This window comes from Heloderma suspectum, chromosome 10 (assembly GCF_057233095.1).
Source record: "Heloderma suspectum isolate Gila_16-S chromosome 10, 16-S_ref, whole genome shotgun sequence".
NCBI lineage: Eukaryota > Metazoa > Chordata > Lepidosauria > Squamata > Helodermatidae > Heloderma > Heloderma suspectum.
In genome coordinates this window covers 13,609,364-13,624,962 of record NC_139467.1, presented here as the reverse complement: position 1 = coordinate 13,624,962, position 15,599 = coordinate 13,609,364, and the positions used below count along the sequence as shown (strand labels likewise).

Genomic DNA, 15,599 nt, shown 5'->3' with positions numbered 1-15,599 from the left:
ATTCTTCTCCCTCTTGCAGAATATCCCAGTTGCATTGCATGGGCAGTGGTAGAGGCAGGCCCACTTGGCATGGGCACCAGATCATTAAAGCTGCCCCCAGCTGCCATCATCTGCCTTAATACAAGCCTGCTTCTTCCCCCTGAACTCAGTAGCCTTAACAGTTACTAGGAGACCTTAGTACTCACTCCCTTAGCAGACCAATGGGGAGTGTAGCATGAAGCCACCAATCTTTTAAACTAGAGGTGAGACTGCCACCTTTCCTTCCACAGTCTGTTCATTATCTTCATTAAGTCCAGAGTCCAAAATTGCCTTAACAGCACTGCTGTTACCCAGCTGTCTTGGAGTGTGCCTGACTCTGCAGAGACCACACTTTGCCTTGCCAGTGTACCATGTGCAGTTTGTAATTAATTGGTACTTGGTAAAAGGTGCCATCCAGCTCTTTGCTGGTCCCAGGCACTCCATCCTCCCCATCTGGATTTGGGCCTGAAAGACTAAGGAAAATTATGGGCACGTGGAGGGCAAGTTTTAAGCAAGCACAATTTGGGACATTGAACAGTTCTGTCCTGAAAGCAAGCCAGAGGTTAATTAGCTTGCCTTCTATAAATTTAAATTATAGTAATAATTTCTAATTATGCATATAGATTTGCATATATAAGTTAGCATATGCAAATTTGGGCAATTTTTTTTTGTCCCATGGGCCTGAGCCCTGGATCTTTCCGGTACCTAGCACTGTCCGTGCTTCCATGTAGGGCTGGGAAAGACTCCCGTCTGAAACCCTAGAACGCTGCTTCTGGTCAGTGTAGACAATATCATGCTAGATGGACCATTGATCTGACTTGATTGAAGGTAGAATCCTACAGCCTTGTGTGAAGAGGATTCCAGCCAATACCGCTGTGTTACTGCAGTCTGTAGTAAACTGACGTGAATGCAGCTCCAGACAAAGACAGTGGTAATATTTGAAATGTGGTGGAAGTAATTTGGAAGCATCTTTGCAACCATGAAAACACAGATATGGGGAGGGGAGTGAGCGGAGTCGGCGGAGGAAGCTCAAGCCTCTGCAGGCTCGATGGGCAATTTCACAGAATCATAGAATAGTAGGGTTGGAAGGGGCCTACAAGGCCATCGAGTCCAACCCCCTGCTCAATGCAGGAATCCAAGTCAGAGCATCCCTGGCAGATGGCTGTCCAGCCTCTGTCAATTTCTGTGGGCCTGATTAGGCACATAAGCTGGATGAGACCCATAGGTGAGAGGTTGTCCACCCATGGTATATTGGTATGAGCTCTGCAAAACAACAACTACACACACTTCTGCAGATCTCTAGCATGTTAGGGAAGGAAAGCCGCTGGGTGGTAGGCACCTATTGGTTAGTGGTTGCGATGTCATCAACATACCTCGTCACCAGCACCCCAATCCCTAGAGCAGTGTTGCGGCTCTTTTAATATGTTGGTGAATTTTATTTTTGTAAGGTGAAGGGTGCCCATATTCAACACAAATATGCCGTTATGCATGACAGCCCACTTGAACTATGAGGGGAGGTGTAAAATAAATGGAGAGCTCATTTTGCTTGCACGTGTGTATGTGTGTAATGCAAGTTCCATAGCTGGGTTCATGCCATGGCTGTGACACCATTTAAGAATGTCGCATCTGCCTTCGTTTTAACCTTCTCTCTCCCTCTCTCTCTCCCCATCTCTGCAGTACCTAAGCTGTCCAGTTACACCATGAAAGGCTGTGACGTGGGTGGGAAGCCAAACAATTCCCTCACACACTACTCTGGCAAGCACGTGGTGTTTCTGCTGGAGGAGCACTGCGACACCGAGCTTTGCAACAGTGGAGCACCGAACGGTCAGTCTGCAGGAGCGTTGAGTATTAACACCGAGGGCCAAATGCCACGTTAAGTTGGAGCTCCGCAGTTGGAGCTCCCAACATAACTTGGTTTTTTTCCAAAAAGTAGCCGTGAGGTGGGATTTGGATCAGAGGGAAGGGCATTAACTTTTTGCCCCCCTGCCAGTTTCCTGTGTTAAATCACCCCCATGCCTGGAGCTCCATGGCCCTCTTATTGCTTCGTTCCTGTATTTCTTTAGCTGTCATGGTGGGACCAATGATCTTTCCATGTGCCTGTTTCTTCTAGTCATGATTTCCCTAGTTGATAGATTAGCTGCTCAATTAAGCACCTTTTTATCAATTGAAAAGATGCCCTCAGTTAATCACAGCATTGGAAGGGAGCTCAAAGATGATCTAGTCCAAACCCCTCCCGATACAAGAAATTGTCTGCTGGAACATCTCTGATAGCTGGCTGTTGAGTAGCAGATTTTAAAAAAATTCAGTACAAGTATTTGTAAAACAAGCTGATGCCGTCGTAGAAGAAGCATTCCTGCCCTTTCTTACACACAGGCAGGAATGCCTCTTCTTTAGGCGATGCATGCATGTGTTGCAGCAGTAGGAGTAATCTTAGAGGCACTCTCTCCTGTGAGCAAAGGAGGTGGGAATGTCTCTTGTAAGATGGTGCCTGCTGCAGAGACACAGGGTGCACCTTATCTAAAAAACAATTTTAGAAGAGGCTTTCCCTCCTGTGTGTGAGCAAAGAAGGAAAATGCCTCTTCCAAAGTGGTACCTGCTGCCATATGAATGTATCACTGAGAAGCAAATCAAGCTTTTTTCTCCAAATCATAGTTTATATTCATATACATATGCATACGTATGCAGATTAATCTATTAAAGCCCAGGCAATACATCAGCTAATTTCTGAGAGCCCTAATTCTCCAACCTCCCTCCCCGGTTTTTCTTTCTTTGCAGTAATGGGTACTCTCAGCGCTCGAGGTCACAAGCGAAGCACCCTGGATTGCTACTCATGTTCCTCATCTGATAAGACCTGTTTCAGCACCACCCTTGTGCCAATGCACTGTGCCCTGCCCAGAGAAAGCTGTGTGGACATCACATCCTTTACCATGCTGGAAGGTGAGTTCATAATCATAACAGTCTTCTAAGGGTCCCCAAACTTTTTGGATCAGTGAGCACATTTGGAATTTTGAGAAAGTGTCATGGGCTCGCTCACAAAATGGTTTTTATGTCATGAAGAGGGCTTGCCCGTTCATAAAATGGGTGCCATGATGGGCCCGTCCTGTCACAAAACACTCATTTTCCAAAAGGCAATCTGGTGAGACTAAAATAAAAATACCAAAAACCAAGGACACAAGGCGGGGGGTGGGGGGGTGGAGGTGAGCTCCAAAACATAAAACCACTCTTTTGATCCCAAATAAAGCTGGTGCAGGAGAACAGAAGTTCACTTTGCAGCATGCTAACCTCCTGGTTAATAAATAATAATAACCAATATGCCAGCGGTGCACATGATACAGCACTCCAAAAATGGAACAAACGACCACCAGTAGCTAATCAAGTGTATACATTTTTAGGGTGCAATCATATCGAGATAGGCGACCGCCTCCGAACTCAGAGGCGACCGCCTATCCTAAGCAGGGCAGGAGAAGCACGGAGGGGATCATGCCCTCCATGCTTCCCCTGCCCTGGTTTTTTGGCTAGACAGCTGATTGCAGCTGTCTAGCTGCGGGAGCACAGAGTGGGGAAGGAGGATGCTATATGACACATAGGATGTGTCATACACGCAGCTACACTCTCCCCGCCCTGGAACGCCCCCAGCCACGCCCCTTTTCGGCCCCTCCGTGCGCCTCTTGTGAGCGCCGAGGATGAGGCTGTTCCGTGCTGCCTCCGAGGCAGCGCAGAAGTGGGGGGAGGCCGGTTTTCCGGGAACTGACCTCAGAGTGCAGGCTCCGAGGTCAGTTCCCGGAAAATGGCATATCCTACGGCCATCTCGCCACTGTCTAGCAGCCATAGGATTGTTCCTGTATAGAGTTAGAAAGATTGAAATTCTAAAATGTTAAATGTTATAGCTTTAAAATGTTTTAAATATACATATATATGTTTAAAACACACACACACACACACACACACACACACACACACAAATATGGTTTTAAACATATATACAGAGTGGCCCAAAAGTAGGTATACAGTATAGTTTATTTGCATTTTATTACATTGTTTATTACATTTGCATTTGTTTAACACTGTTTAATCTTGTAAGCGCTCGAAATGTATTCCATTACATGATGTTTATTGCATTTACATTTATACTCTCTCTTCCCAACTGTCATTCTGACTCCACTCACACATCTTCTACTCGCACATTCTCTCCCCCTCCCATCAAGAACTGTATGCCTACTTTTGGGCCACCTGGTATGTATGTATGTTGTGTATACACACACACACACACACACACACACAGATTTTAAAATGTGAAACGTTTTCGGTGACATAAGCTGGTGTTTTATACTGAAATGTTTCACATTTTAAAATCTGGATATGTGTGTGTGTGTGTGTGTGTGTGTGTGTGATATAATGAAATTAAAATATAATTATTTAAAATATAATTAAAATGATATAACATTTTAAATTTTAGAATTTTTAAATGTTTAAATCTATAAAAATTTATAAACTGGATGTAGTACTGGTGGTCATTTGTTTCATTTTTAAATAATAATAATTTTAGAATATGTAGAAATGAAATAAAAGCCAGGAGGGCCAGGGAGCCCGGCAGGGGCCAAGAGAGGTGACTGTGGGTCCATGGGTACCATGCTGCGGAAGCCATGCACCCCTTCCTACCTCCAAAGAGAGCAGTCCTAGTCCAACCATCACATGAACAGGCAGGAAGGAAGCTCTGAAATAAGTAACTTCCTAGTTCCTGCCTGGCAGGGTGTGGCCTGGGGCATCCTGAGAGCTGTGGTTCATTTATTTCAAAGGCATTTAAAACATTTCTGCCCTAGTTCAAATCAGGTTCCACAGCAGTGTACAGCAATGCAGACAATAAATTAAAAACCTAATACAATACAACAAAGCACTAACATCGTACAACCATAATAAAAGACAGCAAATAAAAATTGCGAGGCAGACTGAAGGAGTATACAAATTGAAATGACTGGATAAATTAAAGTGTCTTAAGCTGGTGCTGAGAAGATTGTAAAGTAGGCAGCAGGCATATCTCTTTAGGGAGGGCTTTCCAAAGCCGGGGTGCCACCACCAAGAAAGCCCTTTGCTTTGTGATTACATAGCACAATTCCGATAAGAAAGGCGCTTAAAGTAGAGCCTCAACCAAAGACCATAAGATACAGGCAAGCTGGTATGGAAGAGACACTCCTTTAGATATTTGGGTCCCAAGCCATTTAGAGCTTTAAAGGTTCAATTGTCTTCCCCTACGCCTGAGTTCTGTAGTCCTCATGATCTCCCAAGAACTCAGTCTACTAATTATTTATTTATCGTATGGCACATTTAGATTGCATTACAATAAAAACATAGAGCATAATAAATATGAAATGTAAAATATAGACAGGAATATTAGTCTACTAATGAGGGAATGGAACAAAATATAACAATACAATTCTCACATCTGGTTGAGCCTAATTTTAATGGGAGAACATTTTCAGTTTAGAAAAGGGCATTTTGCCAGCCGCTGCACCCCCATTGCTAGGTTGGGGAGTGGGGGGCATCCTTTTGCTTCTTTTCACTGCCACTCTCGGCAGCAGATTTGGTGTAATTTTGTTTTGTTTCTTTGTTGTTTTTAAATAGGGTTCTTCTTTTTGCTGCACTATATGATCCAGCCAGTCAGAAATCATATACCATGACATCAAGGTATCACAACTCAGAGTGAGGGCAATGTTTCCTGCCCTCACTCTGGACAGGGTAATATTTTTACCCTGTCTCCGCAGACCCCTAGAATTACTGCCAAAATTTGCCCTCCTCCCACCTGGTTTTGGCTCACCCCTAATATCAAGCCATAAGAGATCCAGGACATGCCCATATGGAGATAATCTGTTACATTGTAGATTAATCGGCTGGAGTTCCAGGCCCTGTCTACATGGCACCACTTTCACCCTTCACTCCGTCGCAACTGCACAGCATTTCAGCTTTGAATTCGCTTCTGCTGGGATACACTTGCGATTTACTGTGGGCTTCCCTAACAGACTCTGCCATGCCCTTTTTTTGCCATTAGATTTTAATGTGCAGATGTGCAGTCCTGTGAGTGTGGGGGTGTGACACTTCAGTGGCTGTTTTGTATTTTAGGGGCTCTGCTGTTTCTTTCTGTGCCTCATTAGGTAAAAAGTGAGTGTTTTGTGCTCCTTCATTTCCATGCCATCTGTTTGTCAGTTCCCCAGCCTGAGACTCTTGCGATGGTTTGCACTCACAGGTATGAGCAGTACATGCCTACCCATCGCTCCGTAATGGTGGCCAGAGCGAAGATGGTCCTCCCTCAAGACCCCCCTCCCCTGGCTCTTGGGCATTCAGTCCAAAAGCAACCATTGCGAAGATATGAAGCTGCAAAACTGTGCGAAAGTGTGATTAAATATGAAAACGCCCCTCTGTGCCTCTGTAACTGCACAGCTACGAAGGGATGGGGGGGAGAGTAAAGGGGCATCACAGAGTGACGCAAGCACTACGCACGCCTACAACATGCCTGCCACAAAATTAGGGATGTATGAAAGTCACTTACCTTTTTGAAGGGTGACATTTGTGGTGGGGGGGAGGCGCTCTGTCCCTCCCCCCCCAAATTCTCCCCTGCTGGCTCCGCTCTGCAGTGACTCCGCGGAGCCGCCAGCCGGGGCCGCCCACAGCCACCTGCAGCTGGACATCAGGCCGCTGGGCTGCACAGGGATGCAAATGGCGGCTGCCATTTGCGTCTCTGTATTTTGCCGTGATAGTCTACGTATATATTTATGTAACCTATTACGGCAAAAGACAGGGGTGCAAAAGGCGGCCACTACGCCATTTGCGCCCCTGTCTTTTGCCATGATAGGCTACGTAAATATTTACGTAGCCTATCGCAGCAAAAAAGGGAACGCAAATGGCAGCGGCTACAGTGGCTGACATTTGTGTTCCCTGTTTTTGCCGTGATAGGCTACATAATTATTTACGTAGCCTATCATGGGTATAATGAAGAAGCGAATGGCGGCCGCAGATGCCATTCGCAAAGCAGCGCGAACAGCACCAGGTAAGTGTCCTGTTTCGCATGCTTTTCGCAGGGTTGGGGGGTGGGGGGCTTCGTTCCGCCACGGATTTCGCGGGGCCGAATGCACTGGTATTCGGCCTCAGTGAGATCTGTGGTGGAATTCTCTGACATCCCTACACAAAATGCAAAGTTGGTTTGGGGAAGGGACAGATGGGTCGCAACCGCGGGGAAACCTGCAGCAAATGAAAAACATCACAGCAAAACGCCTCCTTGGAAATCTGCATTTTCTGGGAGAAAACCACGGATGGCTGTGAAGTGGTGACTGCATTATCTGTCCCGAGGGACCTTGACTTGCAACTGCCCCAGAGTAAAAGGCTCATGTAGATGTAGCCCTAGTTGATTGATTCATGAAGGCTTATCTTAAGTGGTGGATTTTTTAATCAGCTCATGATTCACCCACTAGGTGCAGTAGAGTAAAGGTGGCCCAAAGGTAGATCACAATCCATTGGAAGTTCTCTGATTTACAGTAGGTCTCTTAAGGGTTTCGGACTCCCAGTTGTTTAAAAAATGCAAGCAAAACTGCAAGTTTTTAATATATATGTATGTATGCAGGCTCATGGGGAAGCGGTGCAGTAAATAATTAGCTGTGCACATGCATACACGCACGCGCACACACACAAAACCATTATTTTGCAACTGGCTCTCTCCCCACCCCCTCCAACCATGGTTGTGCACTTGTCTCTGGTGGGTGGACTTCTGACTTTTATCAAAGAAACAAAGTTGGTCCCACAAACCTGAAGTCTGCCCACCCCTGCTGTACAGAATAACAAAGTCATGTTTTATCCAAAGGGGCTAGTTGTATGCATGAAATGTTATGCTGTAGGATAAATTCTCTCTTCAGCCTGAGCCACAACAAGTTTGGCATCTTTGCTCCCTAGAGGCAAAGGCCACACTCACAGTCACTTTTTTCTCCCCACTGGCAGAGTTTCCTGCAGACGAAGGGCGCATCAAGGGCTGTGGGCAGCTCTCCCACTGCCAGGAGCCTCTGGGCTTCCACAACCAGAACAGCTTCTACCTGATCAAGTGCTGCAACACCAGCCTGTGCAATAATGATGTGCAAGGTAAGGCAACAGGGCGATAGTTTGGGACAAAGTGTGGCCTGCAACAAAATGTTTTCATATATCCTCAACCCCCAACATTCATTCGTTTGTTTGTTTACAGTATTTGTATACTGCTCCGTATCTAAAACAGATTTCGGAGTGGTAAACATAAAAGGTAAAATACTAAAAGAATAAAAAGATTAAAACATCATATTAAAATCAGGCATTTTAAAAACAGAATGCCAATAGTAATAGTGGCTGGTCAGTTAAGGAATGCCTCCTAGAACAGTGCTGTTTTCAGGAGGTGCTGAAAACAACACAGCGTTGGTGCCTGCCTGACCTCCAGGGGCAGGGAGTTCCAGGGGCCACCACACTGAAGGCTCTTCTCCTGGTAGACTCCAATCAGGCCATAGGTCCATGTACAACCACCAGGAGCATGCCCTCCGATGACCTCAGTGACCAGGAATGTTGGGAAGAGAGAAAGCGCTCTCTCACGTATCCTGGTCCAAAGGCTGGTAACGTTTCATGGTAACGTCCTCTTTCATGGTACCATCCAGCCATGCTTTTCTTTGGGATCCTACAAGCTGTTTAGGGACTGATGCATGCCAAGTCACCCTCCCTACTCCATTTTTCATTTCCAGCTGACATTCTGTTCCATGTGAGCATGCTCACTTCTCATTGGACTATTGGGGAGGGGTGTGTGTGTGCCCCCTTTTGGTGTGTGTATTTGTGGATATTTTGTACTTTTGTGAAACTCAGGGTTTACCCCCATGTATGTTACCTCCCTCTTGTTTCTCAGTGGCCCTGTTTCTGCTCCTGTCTTCCTGTTGGCACAGGGGCACTGAGTTCGCTATTAGAGGGAGTGATGCTTAAAAACTGGGAAGTGAGCAGCCAGAGATAATAAGGCTTCCCTCTCCCTCCTCTCTCTCCCCCTCCCTCCTCTCTCAGTGCTTTTAAAACTGTATGGTGTACCCAAATTCAAGAGGGGCAACTATTGCAAGTTAACAAATACTAAATGCTGCATACCAATAGGGCTAACCAACCTGTGTTCCTAGGTAGCGATATTAGGGGCTGAAAAGCTAACTCTAGATTTTACTCAGGGTCCATCTAAAGATGAAATGGGGGAGGAGCAGGGACAAAAGGGGTGCTGAAGCCTAGTTAATTTGCGGGTAGGGCAAAACTCACCAGCCACACGGTGCTCCTTCAGGTGGCCACTGGCTACCTGCCATGAGAGAGAGGGGGAGAGAGGGAGGGAGGGAGGGAGAGAGGGAGGGAGGGAGTAGTGTAAAGCAGCACAACAGCAAAACAATAAGAGAGCTCTGAATCCACTGTGGATGCAGTCAGTCTTAAGGTAAAATGGATAAGAGAGACAGAAAGACTAACAACAGGTTATGAAAAATATATATTTAAGCTAAAGGTTTCAGCTTCCACCCTCATTAGTAGCCACACTGTTAAATGGATATCAGGAGACCTAGTTAACAGCACAGCTGCTGATGAGGGCAGAAGCTTTAGCTTAAAATATATTTTTAATATAGAGAATCATAGAATAGTAGGGTTGGAAGGAGCCTATAAGGCCATCAAGTCCCTGCTCAATGCAGGAATCCAAGTCAAAGCATCCCTGACAGGTGGCTGTCCAGCCTGGTCTTGAGTGCCTCCGGTGTGGGATTGCCCACTACCTCCCTACGTAATGGGTTCCATTGTCGTATTACCCTAACCATCAGGCAGCTTTTCCTGATGTTCAGCCAGAATCTGGCTGCCTGTAACTTGAGCCCATGATTCCGTGTCCTGCACTCTGGGATGATCAAGAAGAGATCCTGGCCTTCCTCTCTGTGACAACCTTTCAAGTCCTTGAAGAGAGCTATCAGGTCTCCCCTCAGTCTTCTCTTCCCAACATGCCCAGTTCTTTCAGTCTCTCCTCATAGGGTTCGTTTCCAGTCCCCTGACCATCTTCGTTGCCCTTTCTTTCATATAGATATTTCCTCCAAAGCCCTAGAACAGGGGCTACATTTCGGTGTACCATCACTGTAGTAGTGGCTTCTGTGACTTTAAAATTGGACCCAAATTTCAAGGCACAAAGGTCCATTTAAAGTCAGGACAACCAGAGGGCCCAATTGCATAATATCCATAAATCCATTTGAAAATATAGAGTGTGTTCTATTCTTCTTCTGCCTGCAGACTACAAGAATACAACCCTGCCCCCGAACGGGGTCACATGCTTCAGCTGCGAGGGGAATGCCACCCATGGTTGCTCTCCAGAAGACATCACCAAAGTGCAGTGCCAGGGCCCCATGACCCAATGCCTAGAAGCCTCAGGAATTCATGGTGAGCATCACCTACTGACTCCTCTCTGCTCCCTCTTTCCGAAGGTCAATCCACTTGGCCATGCTTTGTCCTGAAGAATGGAGGCAAGGAAAAATGGCAGGGAGAGTATATGTAGAGCAGCCTTCCCCAAACGTCTGGGGGATGCTGGGAGTTGTAGTCCTGGAGGACCCCAAGTTGGGGGAGGCAGATGCAGAGTATGATACTGAGGCTGCATTCCCACATCCTCTGTGCTGCCATGCAGGTGGCTTTGCAGTGCATCCCAGATTTGCACATGGTGTGGACTAAGGCTATGGCCAAAAGCACTGTGAGAGCCAGATGTCCCATTCTCCACTGGACAACACAGACTCCCAGCTTGAAAATGGTCCACCATGCTGGGGAGGGCATCTGCTTCGCACATATGAAATCCCAGGTTATGTCCCTGGTGGCTTCTCTACATTCAAAGGAGCTTGAGTCGCAGGGCTCAGCAAGGCAGTTGGGCAGCAGCCTTCATAGAATCATAGAAGCATAGGGCTGGAAGGGGCCTACAAGACCATCGAGTCCAGCCCCTTGCTAAGCGCAGGAAGCCTGATTCCCAGGCGGTCTCCCATCCAAGTACTAACCATGGCTGACCCTGCTTAGCTTCCAAGATCATTGGAATAAGGAGTTCACCCAACCAGCCTTACATAGCTAATGTGAGCTGTGAGTCCACTGAGGAAGCAAACTTGCCACATTTTTGTTGTTGTCTAGAGACATATCCTCTCCTTACCTAGACCGTAGCTCAGTGGTAGGGCCCCTGCTTTGCGTGCAGAAAGTTGCAGGTTCAATCCCTGGCATTTCCAGGTAGGGCTAGGAAAGAATCCTGCCTGAAGCCTTGGAGACCCTCTGCCAATCAGTGTCAACAATACTGGGCTAGATGGACCAATGTTCTGACTTGGTATAAGGCAGTTTCCTATGTTGGTTGAGAACTCAGGAGAAATTGGGTTTGTGTGTTTACAGCAGAAGCCAACTATGTTCTGCACTGATTGGCTAGGATCTGGGATGTCGCTGACTTACCTCCTCCTTTCCTGAAGCAGTTTTTAAATGTGATAAAATTGATTGCACATTTATTTAATTCATGTAGGGTGGTGGGACAATGATGTACATTTAGATGAAGAAACGTATATGCAGTGCTTTCAAAATTGGGGGGTGGGGTGGGGACGACAGTCTGCCAGAAGGTTGGGGGAGTGGCAAGGCAGACCACGGAACCAGGGCCAAACCAAACAAGACACTGATGTTTTTATTTTTCTTCAAAGCAGTTCCTAAATAGCTCAGATCTAAGGTCTTGGAAGCAGTCTATAGACATCTGCTAGATCTCCATGCCAGGAAAAGCTTCAACTGCTAAACTTCTGTGCATTGGGTTGATGCTCAAGGCACAGGAGCAGAGAGAGAAAAACAGGTGGTAACCCTCTGAAGGTCAAATTCTTCAAAGCAGTTCCTAAATAGCTCAGATCTAAGGTCTTGGAAGCAGTCTATAGACATCTGCTAGATCTCCATGCCAGGAGAAGCTTCAACTGCTAAACGTCTGTGCATTGGGTTGATGCTCAAGGCACAGGAGCAGAGAGAGAAAAACAGGTGGTAACCCTCTGAAGGTCAAATTCTTCAAAGCAGTTCCTAAATAGCTCAGATCTAAGGTCTTGGAAGCAGTCTATAGACATCTGCTAGATCTCCATGCCAGGAAAAGCTTCAACTGCTAAACTTCTGTGCATTGGGTTGATGCTCAAGGCACAGGAGCAGAGAGAGAAAAATAGGTGGTAACCCTCTGAAGGTCAAATTCTTCAAAGCAGTTCCTAAATAGCTCAGATCTAAGGTCTTGGAAGCAGTCTATAGACATCTGCTAGATCTCCATGCCAGGAAAAGCTTCAACTGCTAAACTTCTGTGCATTGGGTTGATGCTCAAGGCACAGGAGCAGAGAGAGAAAAACAGGTGGTAACCCTCTGAAGGTCAAATTCTTCAAAGCAGTTCCTAAATAGCTCAGATCTAAGGTCTTGGAAGCAGTCTATAGACATCTGCTAGATCTCCATGCCAGGAAAAGCTTCAACTGCTAAACTTCTGTGCATTGGGTTGATGCTCAAGGCACAGGAGCAGAGAGAGAAAAACAGGTGGTAACCCTCTGAAGGTCAAATTCTTCAAAGCAGTTCCTAAATAGCTCAGATCTAAGGTCTTGGAAGCAGTCTATAGACATCTGCTAGATCTCCATGCCAGGAAAAGCTTCAACTGCTAAACTTCTGTGCATTGGGTTGATGCTCAAGGCACAGGAGCAGAGAGAGAAAAACAGGTGGTAACCCTCTGAAGGTCAAATTCTTCAAAGCAGTTCCTAAATAGCTCAGATCTAAGGTCTTGGAAGCAGTCTATAGACATCTGCTAGATCTCCATGCCAGGAAAAGCTTCAACTGCTAAACTTCTGTGCATTGGGTTGATGCTCAAGGCACAGGAGCAGAGAGAGAAAAACAGGTGGTAACCCTCTGAAGGTCAAATTCTTCAAAGCAGTTCCTAAATAGCTCAGATCTAAGGTCTTGGAAGCAGTCTACAGACATCTGCTAGATCTCCATGCCAGGAAAAGCTTCAACTGCTAAACGTCTGTGCATTGGGTTGATGCTCAAGGCACAGGAGCAGAGAGAGAAAAACAGGTGGTAACCCTCTGAAGGTCAAATTCTTCAAAGCAGTTCCTAAATAGCTCAGATCTAAGGTCTTGGAAGCAGTCTATAGACATCTGCTAGATCTCCATGCCAGGAAAAGCTTCAACTGCTAAACTTCTGTGCATTGGGTTGATGCTCAAGGCACAGGAGCAGAGAGAGAAAAACAGGTGGTAACCCTCTGAAGGTCAAATTCTTCAAAGCAGTTCCTAAATAGCTCAGATCTAAGGTCTTGGAAGCAGTCTATAGACATCTGCTAGATCTCCATGCCAGGAAAAGCTTCAACTGCTAAACTTCTGTGCATTGGGTTGATGCTCAAGGCACAGGAGCAGAGAGAGAAAAACAGGTGGTAACCCTCTGAAGGTCAAATTCTTCAAAGCAGTTCCTAAATAGCTCAGATCTAAGGTCTTGGAAGCAGTCCATAGACATCTGCTAGATCTCCATGCCAGGAGAAGCTTCAACTGCTAAACTTCTGTGCATTGGGTTGATGCTCAAGGCACAGGAGCAGAGAGAGAAAAACAGGTGGTAACCCTCTGAAGATCAAATTCTTCAAAGCAGTTCCTAAATAGCTCAGATCTAAGGTCTTGGAAGCAGTCTATAGACATCTGCTAGATCTCCATGCCAGGAAAAGCCTCAACTGCTAAACTTCTGTGCATTGGGTTGATGCTCAAGGCACAGGAGCAGAGAGAGAAAAACAGGTGGTAACCCTCTGAAGGTCAAATTCTTCAAAGCAGTTCCTAAATAGCTCAGATCTAAGGTCTTGGAAGCAGTCTATAGACATCTGCTAGATCTCCATGCCAGGAAAAGCTTCAACTGCTAAACTTCTGTGCATTGGGTTGATGCTCAAGGCACAGGAGCAGAGAGAGAAAAACAGGTGGTGACCCTCTGAAGGTCAAATACGTCTTCATGGTATTGCAGTGAAGTTCTGGGAACATAAAAACTGCCTTTTTACGAGTCAGACAGTTGCTCATCAGTACTACCTACACCAGGAGTGGGGAACCAGTCAGTGTCCTTCCATCTTTTGTTGGGCTACAACTTCCATCATGCCTGACCATTTGCGTTGTTGGGGCTGATAGGACTTGGAGTCCAACATGATCTGGAGGACCACAGGTTCCCCACCCCTTGTTTATGCTGGCAGCGGCTCTCCAGGTTTTCAGACAGGGGTCTTTCCCAGCCCTACCTGGAGATGCCAGGAATCGAACCTGGGGCCCTCTGCATTCAAAGCATGTGCAATACCTCTGAGCCACGGCCCATCTTGAGCCCCTGGTGGGAGTCAGAGCAGGTGACGAGGTACAGGCTGAAGACGAGGTCCATCAAGGCTCCTTCTCAGATTCTCTCATTGCTCATTTCCTCCGTTTAGGTATCACTGGGCAGAAGTCTGTTCTCAAGGGTTGTGCGTCCTCTTCCTGGTGCGACAGTCCCTACACCTCTGTCTACAAGAACCTGGGTGCCATTCACACCCGCTGCTGCACTGGTGATTTCTGCAACAATTGGATCGTGGATGGGGAGCTGAGACCATCGGCTCACAGCCAAGCCAGCCACAAAGTCACAGCCCAGCAAACGTTGCTTTCGACGTGTCTGCTGCTCTCCCTTGCCTTCCTCCTCTCCTCGGAGAGCTCCTGACCTTCCGCTCTAAGATTGGGGCTTCATCTGGGCCAGGATTTAGCAGGGGCTCAGACATGGAACCCTTTCCCCCCACTTCCACTATTAAAGCGCAACTGTGAAGCATCATGTGACATAATAACAGAGAGCCTCTGAGTATGTGCAGAGTGCATTTTTCCACACCACTGAGGAACTGCAGCTGCTCCTGCAAGTCTGGGGATTAAGAGGCTGGCCTTCCAGGTCCAAGAGCACAACACACGAGCCCTGGATTGTCCCTCTTCAAAATCGGCCACTGACTTGACTGGGGCTATGGCCCTCTGCACACTCCCTTGGCAGTAAGTCCTGTTCACTGAGCACAGTGAGATGTCTGAGTAAACATGCATCGGATCGGGCAGTGATTTATTTATTAATTGAGAAATGGGGCGGGGGGGATAGGATCTAGTGGCTAGGAAAAGTCAAGACTTGGTATTCCTGGGTTCTGTTCTCAGCTGGGAGATTCAAAATGAAGGCTAATGGATTAAGGCATGGGTGCTGGACGCCCATCCTGTCTGGACATCCCTGATGGCAAAAACATTTTTTTACCCCTCTAAATAGATATCCAGAAGTCCCTTCTTCTTATTTATTCTTACTCATTGCTATGAAGGACTCTTTTATTTTATTTTAACTGTTCCTACAAACAAGGATTTGGCCCCCACACAGCCCCTACACTACACCAGGCTATCAAGAGGACTAGAAGCTTGGTGTTAGACATGGGGGAATGTGCCAAGAAATGTCTAGATGCATTTACCATCCACCTACAATCATTTTGCCTTCCTGAAGTTTGATAAGATGGTGTCTCCCTATTATTTTATTATCATTAAATATATGAATGTATATGAACATTATTTATGTTAATAAACTATTTTTAT

General features: G+C 46.4%; 1 protein-coding gene across 1 annotated transcript in view; it reads left to right on the top strand.

Annotated features, from left to right (window-relative positions):
- The window catches only part of LOC146337738 (urokinase plasminogen activator surface receptor-like), a 26,995-nt gene extending 11,396 nt beyond the window's left edge, over positions 1–15,599 (top strand). Inside the window, exons 3-7 of the mRNA XM_084815193.1 lie at positions 1,696–1,842; positions 2,794–2,955; positions 7,999–8,136; positions 10,291–10,437; positions 14,450–15,599. Of these exons, the coding sequence (XP_084671319.1) occupies positions 1,696–1,842; positions 2,794–2,955; positions 7,999–8,136; positions 10,291–10,437; positions 14,450–14,712 (857 nt within the window). The 3' untranslated portion in view covers positions 14,713–15,599. The remainder of the gene's footprint in view (positions 1–1,695; positions 1,843–2,793; positions 2,956–7,998; positions 8,137–10,290; positions 10,438–14,449) is intronic.